At 34.6% G+C, this 23223-nt stretch overlaps 1 protein-coding gene across 2 annotated transcripts; it reads right to left on the bottom strand.

Moving 5' to 3' along the window:
- Positions 1-3223: 3223 nt before the first annotated feature.
- tnk1 (tyrosine kinase, non-receptor, 1) lies at positions 3224-20570 on the bottom strand. Of its 2 annotated transcripts, XM_067400427.1 has the most exons (14): positions 20293-20570; positions 15456-15638; positions 12448-12518; positions 12172-12360; positions 11923-12075; positions 11419-11696; positions 11157-11283; positions 10921-11067; positions 9283-9377; positions 8451-8597; positions 8270-8334; positions 7198-7688; positions 3852-3947; positions 3224-3740 (listed from the first exon to the last, which is right to left on the bottom strand). In XM_067400427.1, the coding sequence occupies exons 2-14, from the start codon at positions 15613-15615 to the stop codon at positions 3582-3584; spliced, it is 2178 nt and encodes a 725-aa protein (XP_067256528.1). In that variant the 5' UTR covers positions 15616-15638; positions 20293-20570; the 3' UTR covers positions 3224-3581. The 2 variants fall into 2 exon arrangements, with proteins under 2 accessions (XP_067256528.1, XP_067256529.1); XM_067400428.1 differs by lacking the exons at positions 15456-15638; positions 20293-20570 and adding an exon at positions 12962-13089.
- Positions 20571-23223: the final 2653 nt, after the last annotated feature.

Here is a 23223-nt window from a genome sequence, read left to right as displayed (position 1 = left end):
CTATTTTATTTTATAAAGCAGTTATATTTTGATTTCCATTCATTCTCTTTGTACCAAAATCTGCTTTAACCTTTCCCAATGGCTAGATACATATTATAATATTCGGTTTTGGTGCTCAATAAACACTTAATATTTTTGTGGAAAATGTTATACAATTGTGTAATTAAAGTTCAACAGAGCATTTATTTGAAATAGAAATCTTTTGTAACACTATAAATGAATTTACTGTCAATTTTGATCAATTAAACGTGTTTTTTTAATAAAAAAAGCATTAATTTCCTTTTAAACAAATGGTAAATCATATGTTGATTCACAGTTTAGCTTGTGGTTTTGCTTTTTTTGCTCCAGTTTATCTTTTATTGTAGAACATACTATTTTCAAGGAAGATAGCAGAAGTGGAATGCAGGCATGCATGTTATGAAATGAGTTTCTAACACCTCATGTCTACGGCATTAACTTTCGTTTTCTTTAGTAAGTTTATATCACCTTTTAACCATCAGGCTCTATATGATATTATCCTCAGTGATGTGAATCAAAGTCACAACTGTAACTGTTATCACTTCATTGCATGAATGGATTGATGTTTCATCAGCACCTTGCATCTCCAAACAGAAAATACATACATTCCCTTTTATGCTAGACTGTATGTTACTCCTAATCTGATAATCACATGATTTTGAAATAAATAATATTAAAATAAAATATTGTTTAAATGCATTTTCTTGTAGTTCATTGTGACTTACATTGCATACTTTTACTCGTCTTTACTGTTTCTTTTTATTTTCATCAAAGGCAGTCATTGTAATTGGATAATCTCATCATATTTTGAGTGCAAATTTTACTGGCACATCTACAGCACTCGATGGTGTCAAAAGCCAAAACCAAATATATGTGATCAATAATCTGTCAAATAATTAGCATTCAGCCAAAGAGAGGCACGCATCTGTGTACACTTTTTACGTTAAAAAAACCCCCAAACAAACAAAAATTTTGGTAGTAAAGGTTCTCAAAATAATGACTGAGTAAAGATTATTTCATTTAGTTCATTCGTGACATTGGAAAGGCCTCTATCTGGACAAGTTTTAGAGAAAGTGATGTTTCCTTGTGTTATATAGTGCAACAATATAGGCCTTCTACAAAACATTGAAACACTCTATTCTCCCAGACATTTGTGTTACTATGACACATTGTGGTTGTTTTGGGTACAGCAACTCTTTTCAGTTCTAGCCTCAACACTTTGCACTTTCCATTCAAGTATTGAATGGGAACATTTATTTGTTAACGCATATTCTTGTGCGATTTGAGGTCTTGCTTTATTTTCTCAATATGTTTCAACAGGGGAACGTTGATCCTGAATGGCCATTGTCCTGCAGAGTTTAGCTCCAACCCTGAAAAAAAGCACTCACCTGTCTGTAACTTCAGTAATCCCAAAGACCGTGATTAGCTTCAGGTGTGTTTAATTAGGGTTGGAGCTAAACTCTGCGGGACAATGGCCCTCCAGGATCGACATACTAGCACAGGTTTAACACTGCAGAAACAATAACGTATTGGTAAATTTATGTCAGCGTTTTGTGTCACACTTTGTTCTTGTAATAAATATACACATTTGTACCTCAACTCCGTAACTTTTGATCCAATGATCCAAAATCAATTTATGAGCAAGTAAATTAGCCAGTGTTCAAAACTATCTCCTTACCTTAGCCCGGTCACAACTGTAAGCTTGTAATGTTTTATAATGTAAATGGTAGCATACTGGTGGGTTTCCGCGGAAAATTCGAGTGTGCAGCCGTTCGTCTTTGCGTAATTTCGTCAAGTCATGATCTAATCAGTGATTCGGAGCGCCAAAGTCACGTGATTTCAGCAGTTTAGCCGTTTGATAGGATATCCGAGTCACTGATTCGATTCGTAAAGCTCCGAAGCCGTGTTTTGAAATCGGCCCATCACTATATTGTTGAAAAGTCATTATTTTGTTTTGTTTTTTTGGCGCACAAAAAGTATTCTCATTGCTTTATAATATTAAGGTAGAACCACTGAACTCACATGAACTGTTTTAAATATGTTTTAGTACATTTATCGATCTTGAGAGAGATCGAAGTACTACGGGTGTAGAACGACATGAGGGCAAGTAATAAATGACATTATTTTCATTTTTGGGTGAACTAAACCTTTAAGCCTTAATGCTGATGTTGTAACATTAACAATTTTAGAACAAAGTATAATAATAATTTGCACGGTTTAATGTGTGATATGAGTTAAGTGATCGTTAGATTTAAAGGTCCCGTTCTTCGTGATCCTATGTTTCAAACTTTAGTTAGTGTGTAATGTTGTTGTTAGAGTATAAATAAAATCTGTAAAACTTTAAAGCTCAAAGTTCAATGCCAAGCTTGATATTTAATTTAACAGAAGTCGCCTACATCGAACGGCCAGTTTGGACTACATCCCTCTACTTCCTTCTTTAGTGACGCCACTAAAACAGTTTTTTGACTAACCTCCGCCCACAGGAATACACAAAAAAGGGGGCGTGGTCTTGTTGCGCTCCCACAGAGAAGAGCAAGAGTTGCATTTGTAGAGTGTGTTTGTCGCCATGTCGTCGAAACGCTGTTATTTTCATCCCGCAGTCCAATCACCTTTGGTCCCTTTGGTCCCAGGGACGCTGTACTTAGAGATCAGTGGTTACAATTTATGTTTAACTCGGTTCCTGAAAATTATAATCCACATGTAAAACTATGTGCAGCACATTTTGCTGAGGACAGCTTCCTCAATCTCAATCAGTTTAATGCTTACTTGTTCATTTTCCGGTGAAAATTCCGGTGGTCATACTTCCAAGACGTAGAATCTGTGATTCTGAAGTACAGTATCCACACTGGTGCGGTGACTGACAGCAAACTTTAGATTCATCCGCGCCGATACACAACGCACTTAAAGATGATAATTCTGCAAATAACTGCAATTGCAGGTTTCAAACAGAGATGGCGACAAAGAGGCAAATCTTACAGACTGCAGCTTTAATGTTGGTATTTATGTGGAAAATGTTCATTAAAAAACACTAGTGGAAACTAAGTAATCTCTTTATGGAATTTTTTTTTCCATAACCTTGTATGTAACCCTTGTTTAATTTTTAATAATTGCATTTAAAAAAAAGTTGTGGCTGATTTTCATACAAGTGTTACTTTATTAAACAGATAAAAATATTTCTAACATTTCATAAACAATCATATACATTTACAGTTTCACTGAATTTATCACACATTAAAATTTAACAAACCTATTCGAATACAAAAAAATTGTAAATTAACAATAAGCAGTCACAATGGCAACTGGAATGGCATCTGTTAAAAAACATTCTGCATTTAATACGAACGATTATGCTGTCTTTCTAAACAGATGTAAAATAACAACTGATATCACCAATTTATCCATCAAGCACATATAATACAGAGTCACTAAAGATAGTTTCACATTGGAGGTTAATGGATACTTTTTTATAGGCCTCTTGACAACTCAGTGATATCACATACACAAAAAAAAACTTTAAATACTCAATAATTATAAACAATCTTTACTGTTAACATTGTACTGCGTTAAACTCTTTCTCCTCGTCTATCCACTGCAGTTCTTTCTCTGTCTTTAGCCAGTCGGCAGATGTAACGGCTTGCCACTTGCAGGTCCCAGTTGTAGCGAGTGAGAATTTTTTGACATTCCTCACGAGAGCACTGATTCATGTAATACAGCTGTTCTGTCTGATAACGTAAAGAAAACCCAAAGAATGACAGTGAATGACACTGAGAATCAAAGTAATGTATGCAATGTATGAAATCATTCACTTTGAACAAGTGTTAATTCTCTATTACCTTAAGCTGCTGTTCTGCTCGTGCAGGATTCCAGTCATTGCGATGCAGAGCTCTCTGAACCTCCTCAATGGTCACTCCATGTACCGCCTCCTGAACCTGATGACAAAAGAGAATTATATTATACAAAAACATTATTAAAAATAAAAAGGTTAAAAATACAGTAAAATCAGTAATATTTTAATGAAATTAATTGTTCTCCATTTTCAAATTATTTAATGTAATTTATTCCTGTTATGGCAAAGCTGATTTTTCATCCCATAAGTTACCAGACTCAAATACCACCTTGCTTTAGTAAGAAATACTTCTTGGCAAACTTTTAGAATAATGGTGTCAACTTGTATTGTTCCAAGGTGCAAGAATTCAAAGGGTAAATGTTTAATTTTGGTTTACAGTGAAAGATCCAGCATGTTGTAGGCAGTGGCTAAAGTAAAATCTGAAAAACCTCCATGTTTGTAGTCAAAATTTAAAACTGGATGACCGTACAAACACAGTGTTTTTGGCCAAACGAAAGGGGGGAAAAATGAAAGAAAATAGTGAGTAAAAACTGTTAATTTACATATACCAATATACTTCTGACTTGGTAACGTTACAAAAATTGATTAAAAATCAGCAAAGTTACACTTTAAGAAGTATTGCTTTTTATTATCACTGTTGAAAACAGTTGTGCTGCTTAATATATTTGTGGAAACCGTAATGCATTTTGTCGAGATTCTGCCATATTTGGTATTAAGAAAGGGTCCATTAGTGATTGTGAGTTACATTAATGTGCCATTAGATGGCAGCAAAGACTGTCTTTATGAGTGAGTCAGTGGCAAAAACTTTTATATTGAAAGGGACTGAAACAAGGTTGTAAACAAAGACTTTTTTTTTTACTTTAAACAACACCTTTAAGACAACTTACAAATGGCATTGACTAGAGCTGTCAAGGGAAATCGCCTTAACTGTTAAAAGGACAAAGACAAAGAAATCACTTTCCTTAGGGAACATTCAAACTGATTTTGTGATTATGAATATAAGATTGACCTGAAGAATATCACCTAGATACAGATAATGCACTCGCTTAGTCAATCTCTCTCTCATAATACTCTAATCTACATAATACAATAAGCTTCTGTGAAGCAACTCAGCGTTCCTTCATTGCTAGTTCTAAAGTGACGTTTTAAAATAGTAACGGAGGCTTGGGCACAACTGTCAACCTGAGATTTGAATCCATGGCAGAAGGAAGAAGTTCTGCACAAAAGAGGGTTTTTAAAACACTTTGTTGTTGTTTCTTATTCATTTACATACTTGTGCCGTTGAACTGTTGTATAAATGCAATATCACACTCATAGCTGTGCTATATGGCTCTATATCAGCATACTGTGATTACCTATGGCCGAATCACAGCCGTGCTGATATAAAGCAATATTGCTCATATATTATTTATATATATATATATATATATATTAGTGTATATATAACATTATATATATTATATATATACAGTCCCCTCCAAAAGTATTGGAACAGTGAGGACTATTCCTTTATTTTTTCTGTAGACTGAAAACATTTGGGTTTGACATCAAACAATTTATATGAGACAAATGATCAACATTTCAGCTTTTATTTCCAGGTATTTACATCTGGATCTGATACACAACTTAGAAGATATAACGTTTTGTTTGAACCCACCCATTTCTCATGTGACCAAAAGTATTGGAACATGTGACTGACAGGTGTGTTTTGTTGCCCTGGTGTGTCCTATTACATTGATTATTCAAACAATAAATAGCACTAGATGTCTGCACTCAGTTTCAGATTTGGGTTTTGCCTGTGCAGACTGCATTTAGTTAGACGTGTAACCAACATGAAAAACAGAGAGCTGTCTATGGGTGAAAAACAAGCAATTGTGAAGCTGAGAGAAGATGGAAAATCAATCAGAGCCATTGCACAAACATTGACCATAGCAAGTACAACCATTTGGAATGTCCTGAAGAAGAAAGAAACCACTGGTGTACTAAGTAACAGACCTCGAATGGGTAGACCAAGAAAAACATCAGCTGTTGACGACAGAAACATTGTGAGAGCTGTAAAGAAAGTGACATCAGCAACAACCTCAAGAGGGCAGGAGTGAAGGTATCACAGTCTACTGTCCGCAGAAGACTTCATGAACAAAAGTACAGAGGCTACACCAGAAGATGCAAACCTATCATTAGCAAGAAGAATAAGAAGGCCAGGCTGGATTTTGCCAAAAACTACAGAGACAAGCCTCAAACATTCTGGGGCAAAGTTTTATGGACTGATGAGACAAAGATTAACCTCTACCAAAGTGATGGAAAGGCTAAAGTTTGGAGAAAAAAGGATCTGCTCATGACCCCAAACATACAAGCTCATCTGTGAAACACGGTGGAGGTAATGTCATGGCTTGGGCTTGCATGGCTTCTTCTGGGACTGGCTCATTGATCTTCATTGATGATGTAACACATGATGGCAGCAGCAAAATGAACTCTGAAGTGTACAGAAACATTTTGTCTGCCAATTTACAGAAAAATGCAACCAAACTGATTGGGAGATCCTTCATCATGCAGCAAGATAATGACCCAAAACACAGTGCCAAAGCAACAAAGGAGTTCATCAGGGGCAAAAAGTGGAAGATTTTAGACTGGCCAAGTCAATCTCCAGACTTAAACCCTATAGAGCATGCTTTTTACCTGCTAAAAAAAGAGACTGAAGGGAGTAACCCCCCAAAACAAACAACAACTGAAAGGCTGCAGTGGAAGCCTGGAAAAGCATTACAAAAGAAGAATGCAAAAGTTTGGTGATGTCAATGGGTCATAGGCTTGATGCAGTTATTGCAAGCAAAGGATTTTCAACTAAATATTAAGTCTTATTCACTTTAATCTATTTTAAGTTAATCTGTTCCAATACTTTTGGTCACATGAGAAATGGGTGGGTTCAAACAAAACGTTATATCTTCTAAGTTGTGTATCAGATCCAGATGTAAATACCTGGAAATAAAAGCTGAAATGTTGATCATTTGTCTCATATAAATTGTTTGATGTCAAACCCAAATGTTTTCAGTCTACAGAAAAAATAAAGGAATAGTCCTCACTGTTCCAATACTTTTGGAGGGGACTGTGTGTATATATATATATATATATATATATATATATATATATATATATATATATATATATATATATATATATATATATATATATATATATATATATATATATACACATAAACTAATTATGCATAATAAATATGTGTAAGTTCTTTATTTTATACAAATTTTATATCATTATTACTCAAATCACATTTATAAGACAAAGCAAAATTGTTGAACATGAAGAAATCTGCATACTTGCACTATGACTGCTTCCTTGTCAACTTGCGGTGGATACCTCTCCCTTCCCTTTTCCCGCTCTCTTTCTTTCTCTTGCTCGTTCTCTCTCTCCTTCTCTTTCTCAATGCCATCATCTAACTGAGGGCTTGACTTGGCCAGGTGTGCCATCCTGGCAAGGTTGTTAGTCCCGAAACACTGCTGCTGTGGTTGGAAATGGAACTGTAGCTGTGGATGAGTTTGAGGGGTCCAGTTAGCTGGGTTTACTGTTCTCCGATCATGGATCATCATCTGGGGTTTGAAGCTGGTGGTTGGTGGGCTGATGCATTTGATGCTGGGGGGTGGTGGGCGTGGAGGTGGGATGACAACAGCATCACTAAACCTGCGGGGGTCTTGCATCAAATTACTCTGCATGAGTCTGCGAGGGTAGGGTCTCTGAGCTGCATTCCCACCAGCACCTCGACCTTTGTCCTGTGAACCATCAAGGATGGACTCCAGGCTTCTCGATACGCCTGAGAATTGAGAATAAGACACAGATTGGGACTGGATACACTATCATTCAAAATTTGATGGTTGGTAATAATTTTTAAATGATTTTATCTCTTATGCTCAGCACGGCTGCATTTATTTGATCAAAAATACAGTAAAAACAGTAATATTATTATTACTATTTGAATATATTTTTGAATAATTTACGCCTGTGATGGCAAAGCTGAATTTTCAGCAGTATTACTCCAGTATTCAACGTCACATGATCCTTCAGAAATTATTCTGATAGCCTGAGCTGGTGCTTAAGAAACATTTCTTATCATCAATGTTGAAAACAGTTGTTCTGCAGAATTACTGGGTAAAAGAACAGCATTTATTTGAAATAGATTTTTTTGTAACAACAACTGTCTCTTTTTGATCAATTTAATGAATCCTTTAGAAATACAGGAATTAATTTCTTTGAAAAAATATCTTGCTGACCCATAACTTTTGAATGCTAATGTATGTGTACAAGACAATAACCTCTTTTGTAGTGAGTTCAGGCCTTGAATAAAACTCAAATGATAATGTGTGAAGTTTGTTACAGCATAGTTTAAGTTCTAACCTGACATTTTCTTCAGATTTGAGCCTTCCTTCTCTCTTGATAATGGAATCCTCCAACGTCTGGGTCTGAAAAGTTCACATAGAATGGCAAAAGTCTCATAAACAGCCCCATTAGACTGACATCCAGCTGTTTAGTGAATTCAACCCTTAAAGTTTACAACTTCATTTAAAATGTCACTCACTCATCTTCTATTCGTTCTGGGGTGCCCCAGCTGCGTGTCGGACCAGACACAGGAACTGCTGTGACAGCAGGGGCAGCTAATACAGGGGGGAACCAGCCAACACTTAGAGTTCTCTGGTTTTGCCCCTTCCACTCACACATTTCCAGCCTATGAGGAAACAAAAGAGCATAGAAAAGACTTAATGCAAAAGAGTTTTATAGCATCTGAGACTGAGGACTACCACAGAGTACTATTTAGTTTCTCTACTTGTAATTTACAAATACATTTAGATGAATAATCCACAGTGCCTTTCCTTTTCTGACAAGCCTTGGTCTGCTTTAGCATCAGTGTTCTTAATTTGTGTTCCAAACTTCAATCTATTGTGAAATCTATCTACTGCATATTGCACATGCTAATTATTTCAATAGTATCATAGTGTCACTAATGTATATGTACACCTGTATAAAGTCTTTGGTATCTAGTTTTGCTGTAATTATTAAATTATGCTGAATTTGTTGTCATCCCTGGGGGGTTGAATTTTTGTACTGTCCAAGTGTGGTCTTTTTTTGTTGATTGAAACTAAGGGTTGAACTATGAATGGAATGCTACTAGGTCAAAGGGAGGGGAGACGGGTTAATAATTTCCCACTACCTTTATGAGAGTCAGAGTCAACTTAGATTTATTGGCATGACTGTAACAATACTGCCAAAGAGCATAAGGTAAAGGAAATAGACAATATAGCAAATTAATATAGTATTTTAAAAAAATGAGAAAGAAAGGGGTAAATAAAAGAAAGAAAAAATACATTTAAATTCAAATAAAAAAATCAATTAAAATATTTAGGCTCTCTTACCCATGGTCTATTACAGTCACTAGATCATTCGCCTGCAGACAGAGTTTTCTGGGATCTATGAGATCTTTGACTGCACGAACCTCCATAGGCTGTGCCTGAAAAAAAAAAAAAAAATATATATATATATATATATAAAAAGAGAAATTAGAGAGAAAATACATTCTGTGTGTATAATTATCATTACTTATAGTTCAAAATCAACACTGTGCCAAAACCAGGGGAAAACTGGTCCTGAGTTTAGATACATGTTTTGTAAAATCAATAGTGGTACTGTTCAAAAGATTGGGCTTGGTAAGATTTTTTTAAAGGGTTAGTTCATCCAAAAATGAAAATTCTGTCATTAGTTACTCACCCTCGTGTTGTTCCAAACCCGTAAGACGTTCATTCATCTTCAGAACACAAATAAAGATATTTTTAATAAAATCTGAGCCCATTCTGTACTTTCCATTGACAGCTACGCAACTACCAATTTGATGCTTCAAAATGTTCTTAAAGAGATATGAACTCACAGTAAAACTAATCCATATGAATTGAACACAATCGCTTTATTTGACTGATTGAACAAATTAAAGGTGCCATCGAACGTTTTTTTACAAGGTGTAATATAAGTCTAAGGTGTCCCCTGAATGTGTCTGTGAAGTTGCAGCTCAAAATACCCCATAGATTTTTTTAAATTAATTTTTTTAACTGCCTATTTTGAAATGCGCTGATACAGGCTAGGCCCCTTTAATTGCTCACGCTCTCCGCCCCCTCCCGAGCTCTCGACTCTATCACTGCATAAACAAAGTTCACACAGCTAATATAACCCTCAAAATGGATCTTTACAAAGTGTTCGTCGTGCAGCATGTCTAATCGCGTAAGTACAATGTTTATTTGGATGTTTACATTTGATTCTGAATGAGTTTGATAGTGCTCCGTGGCTAACGGCTAATGCTACACTGTTGGAGAGATTTATAAAGAATGAAGTTGTGTTTATGAATTATACAGACTGCAAGTGTTTAAAAATGAAAATAGAGACAGCTCTTGTCTCCGTGAATACAGTAAGAAACGATGGTAACCACATTTAACAGTACATTAGCAACATGCTAATGAAACATTTAGAAAGACAATTTACAAATATCACTAAAAATATCATGTTATCATGGATCATGCCAGTTATTATTGCTCCATCTGCCATTTTTCACTGTTGTCCTTGCTTGCTTACCTAGTCTGATGATTCAGCTGTGCACATCCAGACGTTAATACTGGCTGCCCTTTTGTAATGCCTCGATCATGGGCTGGCATATGCAAATATTGGGGGCGTACACCCCGACTGTTACGTAACAGTCGGTATTATGTTGAGATTCGCCTGTTCTTCGGAGGTCTTTTAAACAAATGAGATTTATATAAGAAGGAGGAAACAATGGAGTTTGAGACTCACTGTATGTCATTTCCATGTACTGAACTCTTGTTATTCAACTATGCCGAGGTAAATTCAATTTTTCGATGGCACCTTTAAAGGCTTTTATTTTGGGTGAACAAACCCTGTTTTTGAAAGAAGTCTCTCATGCTCATCAAGGCTGCATTTATTTGATACACACTCACTGATCCCCATACTTTTGAACAGTAGTGTATATTAATGAGATTTTTTTCACTGACATCTGCTACAATAGTGGTGAGCTGTGAGAAGGTCGGTCGGTCAGCAGGACTGCAGGCCCAACATTTACGCATTACAGAGTACAACTCCTGCGGACAGTCTGAAGGTCTCTCCAACCGCTCACCTTCCCGCTCTACACGATACAAAATCTACACATAACACAACACACATCAGTTAGTCATCAATGGAAATAGTGGAAAAATTTGTACAGTTTAACTGCATCAAACCAACTATATACCTGTCTGCCAGACAGTCCCAACCAGGGCTCCTCACAGTAAGTGAACATTTCCCACAATGTGACACCAAACATCCAGACATCTGAAGCATGAGAGAAAGAACCCACACGCAAACTCTCAGGAGCACACCTACAGAAAGGAGGTTGGAATTACTATCCTTGACCTAAGTGGGTAATAGTGAAACAGTGAAGCTCACCGTTTCTACTTTTTGCTTTCTGAATTGAACTCAGAACTCTTTTTTGGTGTTTTAATTCAGCTTCTCACCATGCAAAGGGGATGCGTCTGTGTGCCGTCATGATATAGTGGTCTTTGTCCTGATCCAAGCCTCTCATTAGTCCGAAGTCTCCGATCTTCACTTGCTCTCTAGAAGCCAAGAACACATTCCGCGCAGCAAGGTCTCTGTGGATGAAGCGTCTGGACTCTAGGTACTCCATACCTGCAGCAATCTGTGTGCTGAAGAGCCAGAGTCGTGAAAGAGGATATTCTCCACGTCGTAGACGCAGAGTGTCATATAAAGAACCGAAAGGAGCCAGCTCGGCTACCTGATGATAAAAAAAAAAAGTGTAATTATGTCATCCGTTTTCACATCACCAGCACTTCTTATGGTTATCAATGGTTAATATTTTTGTGCAAACCTTAACACATTTTTTTTTTTTCAGGATTCTTTGATGAATAGAAAGTTCAAAAAGAACAGCATTTATTTAAAATAGAAAGCTTTTGTAACATAAGATAAGAGTAATACAATTTTAGACAAAAGGTTATGTTTACCATTTTAAGAGGACGAGTAAGGACAACACCATAGAGGTGTATAATGTTGGGGTGGTCCAGAGACTGCATGGTCGTAACTTCCAGTAGGAAATCAGTCACCATGTCTTCCTGTCTGTATGAGCCACTCCTCAAGGTTTTCACTGCTACAGGCAACTTAAAAAGAGGGAAACAAGACAGTTATGATGACATTATGCTTCTTGATAGACAAAAAGAGAACATAGATACTCGTATTTGGTACAGAGTACTCACCACTCGTCCAGTCGGTGTGTGCCATTCTGCTTTCCTAACTACCCCAAATGAACCTGAGCCTAGCCTGTCGCCAAAGATCAGTTCACTGTCCTGGATAAGACAGGTGAGTGCGCGCCCTGGGTCTGGCCCCTGGCCTGGTCCAGCACCGTTATAAGGCTCACTTCCCTCAGGGGTGCGACCATTGAAGGCCTAGCAGAAAACAGACAGTGATGATCACAGGTAGAATAAAGTGAATGAATAAACAGTGAGGGTATGTAAAGATGTCAAATACTATACCTTCGTCACCCACTGCCGTTGTCGCATGTTGGTTTTGAAACGTTTGGCGGCTTCCCATAATCGTCGCTGTCCTGTTGACAAAGAAAAATCACAGGAAGATTGCAATAAATACAAACCTAATAAAATAAGACAAACAGACAGACAAACCATTTTATACTCTTAGAAGAAAAGGTTCTATATAGAGCCTTAAAGGGTTTTGTTAGATGCTTAATATATAAAACCTTCTAGGGGTTTCCATCATAGGAATTTTATGGATTTAGTTTTAATTAATTAATTTAGTTTTAATTAATTTTTAATTTTAATTAAATTTTATTTATAAAACAGTTCATAAACATGCTTTACCACAAGAAAAAAATTAACCTGTTAAACGAAAGAATTATGCAATCATTTAAGGCATTTCTTTTTAGAATCTTTTTGGCATAAAGCGTTCTTTAAAATTGAGTCAAGAACCCTATGGTTATATATAGCCCCATTTAAAAGGCACAACATGTAAATTTTCACCATTAGAGGTCACCTATTCAAAACAAATGCGTAGCTTGATGACGCCGAGATTGAGTCGTCTTCACCTCACAGTCGGTGGAAAAGAATCCGGATTGGACTCGGGCAGAAATCATGTTCATGGATGAGATTATTAACATTGCTGTAGTATGAAGCAGAGCAGGGCCGAGTGCTGTGGGAGCTTAGCGAGGCCACTGGAGAGATTGCTAATGAGGGACGAGCGCAACACATGCCTTGTGAAAGCGGAAATTTTATTATGCCACATTCGCCTCATCCTCTTCCACTTCTTCTGGTCAAGTGTACATGGGGTAAAGCAGTTTGTTTTATCATTTTAGATACATTTGAGTGTGTTGAAAAATTATGTTATAACGTTACTCTGTGTGTTCGCTAGGCGGCTGCTATGAGACACTTGTTGCACACTGCAGTAAGATAGATTGATATTAGATATATCATTAATAAATGCTGGATGGCTTGTGTTGATAAATGGCATGCAATTAAAGGATTAGTTCACTTTCAAATGAAAATTAACCCAAGCTTTACTCACCCTCAAGCCATCCTAGGTGAATATGACTTTCTTCTTTCTAATGAATACAATTGGAGAAATATTAATAAATATCCTGACTCATCCAAGCTTTATAATGGCAGTGAACGGGGGGTCACTAGTTTGAGCTGAAGAAAGTGCTTCCGTCTACATCCATCCATCATAAACATATTCCACACGGCTCCGGGGGGTTAATAAAGGCCTTCTGAAGTGAAGCGATGCGTTTGTGTAAGAAAAAATATCCATATTTAACAAGTTATGAAGAAAAATATCTAGCTTCCACCAGACTGCCTTCCGTAATCAACGTATGAAGAAGCTAAATATGTTACTTCATAACTTGTTATGATATTTTTTACATAAATTAATCACTTCAGAAGGCCTTTATTAACCCCCCAGAGCCATGTGGAATATGTTTATGATGGATGGATGTAGACAGAAACACTTTCTTCAGCTCATATAGTGTGACCCCCCGTTCACTGCCATTATAAAGCTCGGATACGTCAGGATATTTATTAATATTTCTCCAATTGCGTTCATCTGAAAGAAGAAAGTCATATATACCTTGGACGGCTTGAGGGCGAGTAAAGCTCGGGCTAATTTTAATTTGAAAGTGAACTAATCCTTTAATTTTAAAACACTGTATGAGGGATAAAATACTGTATTGTTTTAAAAATAAAGCTGCATCTGATAATGCTATGTTAGCCACTTGACAAAATAGTGTTTTTCTCTGAGGCATGGTGAAAACATGCAGTCACAGAAAATCAAGAAAAGGAGATGTTGAGCTGACATGTGTCCTGGTTAAAATTGCTTATTTCTCTGGATTTAAACATTCTTGGAAACATCGGAGATAATGTAGGTACACAAGTCAACAAAATATAACACTGTTATAGTGGTTTTTGGATATTTTAATCCAAAAATCTTACATATTGTGCCTTTAACCTTTTTTTCTAAGAGTATATTACAGTTTTTTCACAATTGCTCAAACACTAAACCCCATTCTCTGAACCAAATGCTCAGTGGCTTAAAATTATTTCTCAAATAAACAGGTTCAGGTAATTAGACACCATTTGCAATTCACATGCACTCCTGCAAAACACACATTCTCACTCACTAAAACACATTTTGCACTGTGATGCATGTGTTGCATCACATAAACAAGTGGCAAAAGTTGCACAACTACAACACAGACATCACACAACGGCTCAGTATTGTACCGACTTGTTTCTGTGTGTTGACATGAACAATGGATGGAAACAATCTGAGAGGGAGAGGAGGAAGAGTATGTGTAAGAGGTGGTAGATAAAAAGAAGAGTGGATGAGAAAAAAATAAGGTGTGGTCAGTGTTGTCAAGGCTGGATCAGAAACACCTGAGGGTTTTTCCATTTGCCTGGCAAGAGACAACATTTTAGCAATATTTGCAATTTTTTTTTTTTTGAGTGTACTGTAAGAGGCACTTCCTTTACAGTTTTCTTTGACCTTTTAGCTTTTGCATTTGGACTACTGCATTTTTACACTATGCAAGTGCTGGATATAAAGAAATTCAATTCTATACAATATTCAATACAATTCTATACTTACAGTACATACAGTATACAATATATTCACCTTAAGTTGCGATTACTATATTTTTTATGTAACTGCAAAATTTGTTTAATGTATACAATCTACATTTTTTTCTGTAACCTCATGCTCTGAATACTGTGTTGTCCATTTTTTATGTAGTCTAATTAATGACAATTGTTTGATTTTGCCAGAAGAGTCAGTGGTTTTGTGAATGTAGTTTGAAGATTTGGCTTTGTGTTTAATGTCGTAAGAAAATGATTGAAGTTTTCATGAAATGTGTCTTAGCAATTGTGAAAAACTGTAAAGGTACTAATGATATCAGAAACATTATATTTAGCACTGAAAGGGCACAAAACAAATCAAAATAACATGACATTCAAATAAAAAACTGCTTTAAAAGACAAACCTGGTTTACTAATGCCAATCTGTTCAAGATCTGCTTCTTTAACGTAGTTCAGGTGTTCAATTCGCGTCACATTGAGTCCATCTCGCATCCTTAGGTAGAATCTCTCTAGCTGCACTTCAGCGAGGAGCTGGTACAGCCACTGTGTGTCATGATCCATCATTATTAGACTGTCCCACAGCAACTCTGAGAGTCAAACAGAGCAATGAGATGAGATCAAAAAAAAGGAAGTAAAATTAAGCTAAAAATTATGAGAGCGTGACTCGATTGAAAGACATTGTTTATATTTTTCTGGCTAGCACTTTCCAGTTTTGTATTTATTTTCATAGAAACTACCTCTATACACCTAGAGTACTGTATTCAAATATCTCTTGAACAGTAACCACATGGCTGTTCCTTAGAATTAGAGTTTTCACTGGGTTGCTATGGATGCCTGTAGGGAATTTGCAGAAAGCCAAAAAAAACAAAAACAAGGGAGAAACAAGAGAGAGCTGTGTTGAAAATGTCCTCTTAAAGGGCATGGTGCTCTAATCCTTTTTTACTTTATTCAGTTTAGATTTACAGGGATGGTGCACAAAATTAGCCAGTTTAGCTGTTAGAGGCCATTTTCAACTGTAGTTCACCTGCATGTATGATCAACTAAATAAATAGATAAACTAAATGTTTATATAAATGTAAAACTGTTTTAAAAATATACATTTAAAACTGTTTTTGGTATCACTTTATAATAAGGTCCTCTTATATTACATTAGTTAATGCATTATCTAACATTAATTAACAACCAGCAATGCATTTGTTACCATATTTATTAATCCTTGTTAACATTATTTAATAAAAATACAACTGCTCAATGTTAGTTCATGTTAGCTCAGGTTCAAGGAGTAATATTAAGAGATACAACTTATGATTTGAATAATCTGTTAATGTAAATGTTGACATTAACATTAACTTCAGAATTTTTTTTATGTTTTACATATTAACCGCTAATAGGCGGATGCTTGATCGCTCTCATGTCTGTGTAAGCACTCTGTAAAGAGCGTCAAAGGTTTCTATTTACAAGATTTTTTTTTTTTTTGAAGCATTGATCGTCATATCTGTTGAGTACGGAAGAGGATTAGGGCCAAGTAATGATAAAAAAATAAAACCATCTTGAGATTAAAGTTGTTAAATTTCGAGAAAAAACTCGTTAAATTTCGAGAAAAAGTCGAGATAAAATGTTGAGAATAAACTCATTAAATTACGAGAAAAAAGTCGATAAATTATCAGAACAAATTCGTTAAATTGCGAATTTGTTCTCATAATTTAACGACTTTTTTCTCGTCATTAAATGTGTTTGTTCTCATAATTTAATGATTTTATTCTAAACATTTTATCTCGACTTTTTTCTCGAAATTTAACGTCATTTTTCTCATAATTTAACGCATTTGTTCTCGTAATTTAACTAGTTTTTTCTCATAATTTAATGAGTTTATTCTCAACATTTTATTTCGACTTTTTTCTCAAAATTTAACTTGTTTTTTCTCAAAATTTAACAACATTAATATCGAGGTGGTTTTATTTTTTTATTATTGCTTGGCCCTAATCCTCTTCCGTAGTTGAGCGCATGAACGCAATGGCCAATCAGGTGTTTAAAGGATTAGTTCACTTTCAAATAAAATTTTCCTGATAATTTACTCACCCCCATGTCTTCCAAGATGTTCATGTCTTTCTTTCTTCAGTCGAAAAGAAATTAAGGTTTTTGATGAAAACATTCCAGGATTATTCTCCTTATAATGGACTTCAATGGCCTCCAAACGGTTGAAGGTCCAAATGTCAGTTTCAGTGCAGCTTCAAAGGGCTTCCCTATTCTACTTACGGAAAAACAGAACTGGCACCGCATTCGTTCCGTAAGTACAATAGGAAAGGGTAGGACATACAGCGTAAGCTTTTTGAAGAATACGGAAAGCGGAAGCACGTGCATTGCGATCATTTGTGTTTATAAAGCATATACATTTGTATTTTTGTAGAAAATGACAGATCGTTTCGCTAGATAAGACCCTTATTCCTTGTCTGGTATCATTTAAAGCCTTTTGAAGTTGCACTGAAACTGACATTTGGACCTTCAACCATTTGGAGGCCATTGAAGTCCACAATAAGGAGAATAATCCCGGAATGTTTTCATCAAAAACCTTAATTTCTTTTCAACTGAAGAAAGAAAGACATGAACATATTGGATGACATGGGGGTGAGTAAATTATCAGGAAAATTTTATTTCAAGGTGGACTAATCCTTTAGGTTCATCAGAATCCACTCAACACACCAAGCTTTAGTGATTATAAAGGGAGCGCTCTTTGCTCGCTTTCTGTTTATAATCCATATACAATCTGAATAAAAGTTTCTGGATTTACAACTCTATCTGAGACAGCAATGACTGACAGTGATATAACCATAGCAACAGACGGGACAAAACTATCTCACACTAAAATCAAGGAAGCATAGAAGTTTATAAACCAAACGAACCACTTTTTTTCAGCAGATACCAATGAGAAAGGTATTTGGCCAACCACTTCATGCATGTGAGTGTAAAAGAGAATGATTTACCTGTTCAATACCATTAAACTCATAAAGCAATTATGCTATGAATGACCACTGAATACCTCTCTAAAGTACTCTAACTTGTTTGTATTGGCAAGGAAATCCCCTTCTAACAGCTTCATACTGAATGAATGCACATGCATGCAAAGCATTGTTTGAAAGTTATATGAAGAAAAATACTATTTTGGCCTACCAAGCACTTTTGTCATTGCCTTCACATGTATGTGAACCTCCTACTCTTATCAGCATGTGTACAAAGAATCAACTAGAAACTCTCTGCACTCTTGTGTTTACAGAAGCATGACAACATACAGACCAACTCAGACACATGACCTTTAGTGAATAATCAGCAACTATGCTGCTAGTATGAAGAGACCGCTCTCTAAAACTACGGGGGCTTGTCTGAGCAGGTAACCTGAGAGTGTCAAAATAAGATTCTAAGACTACACACCCAAAATCCACACCCCGAATGACAAGAGAAAACGTATCTTCAGAGGACAGTGAAAGATTGTCATGTAAATAATTTTCAGTTCTAACAGGTTGTAACTTTCAGGCCTGTTTTGCTCTAGTCATCTTGTTCGATAAAGCACTGCTTTGTTGTTTCTGCTCACATTTCATACAGTTTCCTCTGAAACTGGATGTGAACTGACAGCTTCTACAGCATTATTGTAATCAAATGTGTGTTTCTACCCTTGAAAGTCAAAGCAGAAAAGAGTGGCCCAGTTCATTGAAACAAATAACAGCTTCTGTTTGTCAAAAGGTGTGACTTCTTCGCAAACGATAGAAATCTGTCAAACATATGCAGCATATACATATGCAATATTTTCAATTATGGGAGGATATTTTTTTTTTATCACAAAAGATGTCATTTCAACAAATATATACAAAAACACAGTCCTTCATTGAAACTGAAACTACAGATACTGTAGATAGGAAAAATGCATAGATGTCTACAGTCTATAAATAGACTATAGAATATATGTTGAAAATGTTGAGAATAAAGTAATTAAATTACGAGAAAAAACTCATTAAATTTCGAGAAAAAAGTCGAGATAAAATGTTGAGAATAAAGTCATTAAATTACGAGAAAAAAATTGTGAAATTACGAGAACAAATTCATAAAATTATGAGAAAAATGTCAAGAAAAAGGTGAGATAAAAAGTTGAATAAACTCATTAAATTATGAGAATAAAGTCATTAAATTACGAGAAAAAAGTCGAGATATAATGTTGAGAATAAACTCAAATTATGAGAATAAACACATTAAATTACGAGAACAAATTCGTTAAATTATGAGAAAAATTTCGTTAAATTTCGAGAAAAAAGTCAAGATAAAATGTTGAGAATAAACTCATTAAATTATGAGAAAAAATTTGTTAAATTACGAGAACAATTCTCTATATAGAATATAGAATAGAAGGAAAGCTATTAATACACTCTAAAAAATGCTGGGTTAAAAACAACCCAAGTTGGGTTGAAAATGGACAAACCCAGCAATTGGGTTGTTTTAACCCAGCGGTTGGGTTAAATGTTTGCCCAACCTGCTGGGTAGTTTTATTTAACTCAACTATTGTTTAAAATTTACTGTATTGCTTAATTAAAATTAACCCAAAGAATGTTGGAAATGAACATTTATTAATGTTCAATGAATAATTATTAAACAATAAACATTTATTAAATTGCTTATTAATAAATTTATATTAATAAACTATTAAATTTATATTAATAAAATAGTAAAGCTTATTAATAAACATTCACCTTTTGTCTATTATTGTTGCCTCTAATTGCATCTGGTTTTTAATTTCCCAACTATTTTGGGTTCATTTTAAGCTAGCCATATAGCAATTTTCATCAATAAAACTACCCAGCAGGTTGGGCAAACATTTAATCCAACCGCTGGGTTAAAACAACCCAATCGCTGGGTTTGTCCATTTTCAAACCAACTTGGGTTGTTTTTAACCCGAAATTTTACTTTAGAAAGCAAACGTACATATAATAGTTTCACTTTGTGCTATAAATCAGCCATGACAACAGATAAGGACGACTTAGAAACCTGTGCCCAGGTGAGTGTTTGAAGCATAACACCAAAGCGGAAATGACGCTCTTTAAAAAATAATTTCATGGTAAATCGTTAGTTTTGACCAACCAGCCCTTATGTTTAGACTCTCATACACTTTGATTAAATATATTATTTATTTCAAGACATAATTCACTGTTCTTTGCGGAATGAGGATGCTACTTGCAGTAAACAAAAGCGTATACTTACAAAAAAACGTTTTGTCCACAGTCGAATCACTTCTTCTTCTTCAGCTCGTGTCAAATGCACTCCTGCTATAAGATGTCCATTATACGTCGTTCATTTTCAGTGAGTTTCACGCATGTTTACTATGCTATAATCCGCCGTAATAGAACAGTTTATACAAAGTAGTTTAATTAATCTGACTATCATTAATCTGAAGGTTAAAGAGTAGTTTTTAAAATAAGGACAAGTGTTTTATAGACTGCGTCTGAGGTTTCTGTGTGATAACAAAACCTTCAGGCTGAGTTCTCCCTCACTCCGCCTATTCCTATTTGCGTCCTCCTCCCTTCACCAATACTACCCCTCATCACCTGCTGGATTTATGCCCTCATTACATCATACCAATGACTCTTGCTTTTCTCCCCAAATTTGACAATCATGTAGATTTTAATATTTATTTTCCTCCTCATGGTGCATGGTTTCAAAAAGCTACTATACATCCCCTGTATAGCCTATACTTGACAACCACGTTATTGTTTTTGTCGTCCCCATGTAATTATGAAATATTATTATAGTAGTTAATTCTCTTTATAATAAATAAAACTTTACACTTTGTCAATTTTTATCATTTTATTTTGAATATTATGTAGCTTAGTTGGACAATATCGTGGTTTTCCAGTTAGTTACATTTAACTAGATAAATAATTTTAAATCCGTTGATTTTTAGATTGTGGTAATAATGGATAAAAGCAATATTCCAAAGCAGCCACGTGTCCAGCTGTCTATAGGCTTGTTTTCTTGTTATAGGCATACATTTAAAAAAAATAGAAGTGTTGAAATAAAGGAAGTAAACACCTGTTTAATGGCAATAAATGTGTGATCATGAAAATAAATGGGTGTGAAAGGAAACCTGGTGTTATTGTATTAGTACACTCAGTATGAAGGAACTCTCATGTTTGGATTGCATAAAGACCTGCATCATTAGAAGCACTTGAAAACAGAGACTATTTCCCCCAGTGCCCTTTTCAGTCATGCTTCTCTGATCCTGTCTTTCCAGTTTGACTGGATATTTACTTTCTTCTTGTCACAAAGACACATACGCACACATATGCAAATGATCCTGTGAAATCATGTATTAGATTTCCCTTAGTCAACCTATATAAATATCGTGCTTTTAGGGTAAAAAGAACTTTTATGAACCATTCACTTCCTGGTTCTATATTTCCTATACATTTAGAAATGTCATGGTTTGACCAATAGAAAAGTGGTGTATACATGTTTTCTTTATGTTTTTTTGTGATCTATAAAATGTGCATATATGACCCACTGGATTGAACAAAACTAACAGCGACTTCACTGCATGGAAGTGTGCTTATTAAGCACTACATTTAAGCAATCACTGTCATCAGCCAAATTATTCATCAGTGAGCAATACTTTTATTTGTCAGTAAAACAAATAAACAAAGTGGAAACCTTTGTGTATAATAATGAACCACATCAGTACGATATATTAGATATTTAACAGAGTTATGGGAAATCCCATTTGCTGTGAATCTGTTGAGTCAACTGCATGCTGTAATTCAAAGGACTCATTATTTATTCCAGTGCAATTTTTGCAGTTCTTCCTTCCCATCATATTGTGACTCAGGCCTAGAAATATGCAGCATGTTCTTAACCATAGGATCTTATTTCAGGCTTGAAATACTGACAGCAAAAAGATCATTGACCAAATAGATGAGTACGGATAGCCATTTAAATTCAGCTACTGAAAACCTATTCAATAACCTAATAAACTTAACTTTCTCAGCCTACTAAATATCTAAATAGATAGCCAACTCCTTGAGTCAGAAAAACATATATAAACACCCTTCTTCCAATTGAAACTCTTTTTTCTTTTGCGACTCCTTCATCACGTGTTATTTTTATGCTTTATTTTGTATTAACAAAAGTATTACAAGTATTAACAAAAATATTACAAATGTACAAAACAAATTGGCATACAACTTGGACTTATCATAGAATATATATATATATATATATATATATATATATATATATATATATATATATATATATATATATATATATATATATAATATTATCCCTTGTGTTTAATATATAATTATTAATATGGATGGTTTAAAGTGTTTACATGAATATATACATATATATATATATAAATTAACACTTTAAACCATCTATATTAATAATTGTATATTATTGTATATTATTATTTTGTATATTTTGTATATTATTATATATTAATTATAAATTATATAAAACATTATAATAAATTATATTTGTCCAATAAATCTAACAAATTTCCAGCTTTTTTATTTTTGACAAAGTTTTTGAGTATTGTCTTAAATAATTCTTAAAGACTGTAAACTTAAATACTACATTTGTGAATAAATTTTTTTTGCTAACAAAAGTAAAATATTAATCAAAAAACCTTTTTTACCATCTTCTTAATTTCCATAATATCTATAAAGGACAGATTCAATTCAACCACATTTACTTCTTTTAATCATAATTGCATTTTGTCCCAGAAGACATTAGAATATTTGCAAGCAAAAAAAAAAAAAAAAAAAAAAAATTTTTGCAGACCTGTAAGGAATGACATTGCTGAATATTTGTCTAATATAAACGTTTGTACATTTCTTACTTTTAAACTCAACTGGCCAAAGGTATAGTGATGGTAATATTGGTGTAATTTGACTATATGATAAATAACCATTCATAATAATTTTAAGTCCAGAGGGAATGGCTGATTTATTTATTTATTTATTATTATTATTATGGTTGCAAACATTACAAAGATGACATCAATGATATACAATTTTGTATATGGTATACAACATGTATCAACATTATGTACAATGTCATCTGAACATACAAAACAAAAAAAACAATAATTGCAAACAGAAAAAGATAAAGAAGAAAGAAAAATTAGCAGAA

The sequence above is a fragment of the Chanodichthys erythropterus genome, chromosome 11 (genome assembly GCF_024489055.1).
Source record: "Chanodichthys erythropterus isolate Z2021 chromosome 11, ASM2448905v1, whole genome shotgun sequence".
In the NCBI taxonomy this organism is placed as follows: Eukaryota; Metazoa; Chordata; class Actinopteri; order Cypriniformes; family Xenocyprididae; genus Chanodichthys; species Chanodichthys erythropterus.
Note: the sequence above shows the minus strand (reverse complement) of the source record. Positions and strands in the feature narration are given on the sequence as shown.

Coding starts and splice junctions, on each gene's coding strand:
- tnk1 (XM_067400427.1), bottom strand. CDS start 15,615: ATGATGGATCATGACACACAGTGGCTGTACCAGCTCCTCGCTGAAGTG. Junction 12,076..12,171: donor ACACACCGACTGGACGAGTG/GTGAGTACTCTG, acceptor CCTCTTTTTAAG/TTGCCTGTAGCAGTGAAAAC. Junction 8,335..8,450: donor CCAGAACGAATAGAAGATGA/GTGAGTGACATT, acceptor TGAACTTTTCAG/ACCCAGACGTTGGAGGATTC.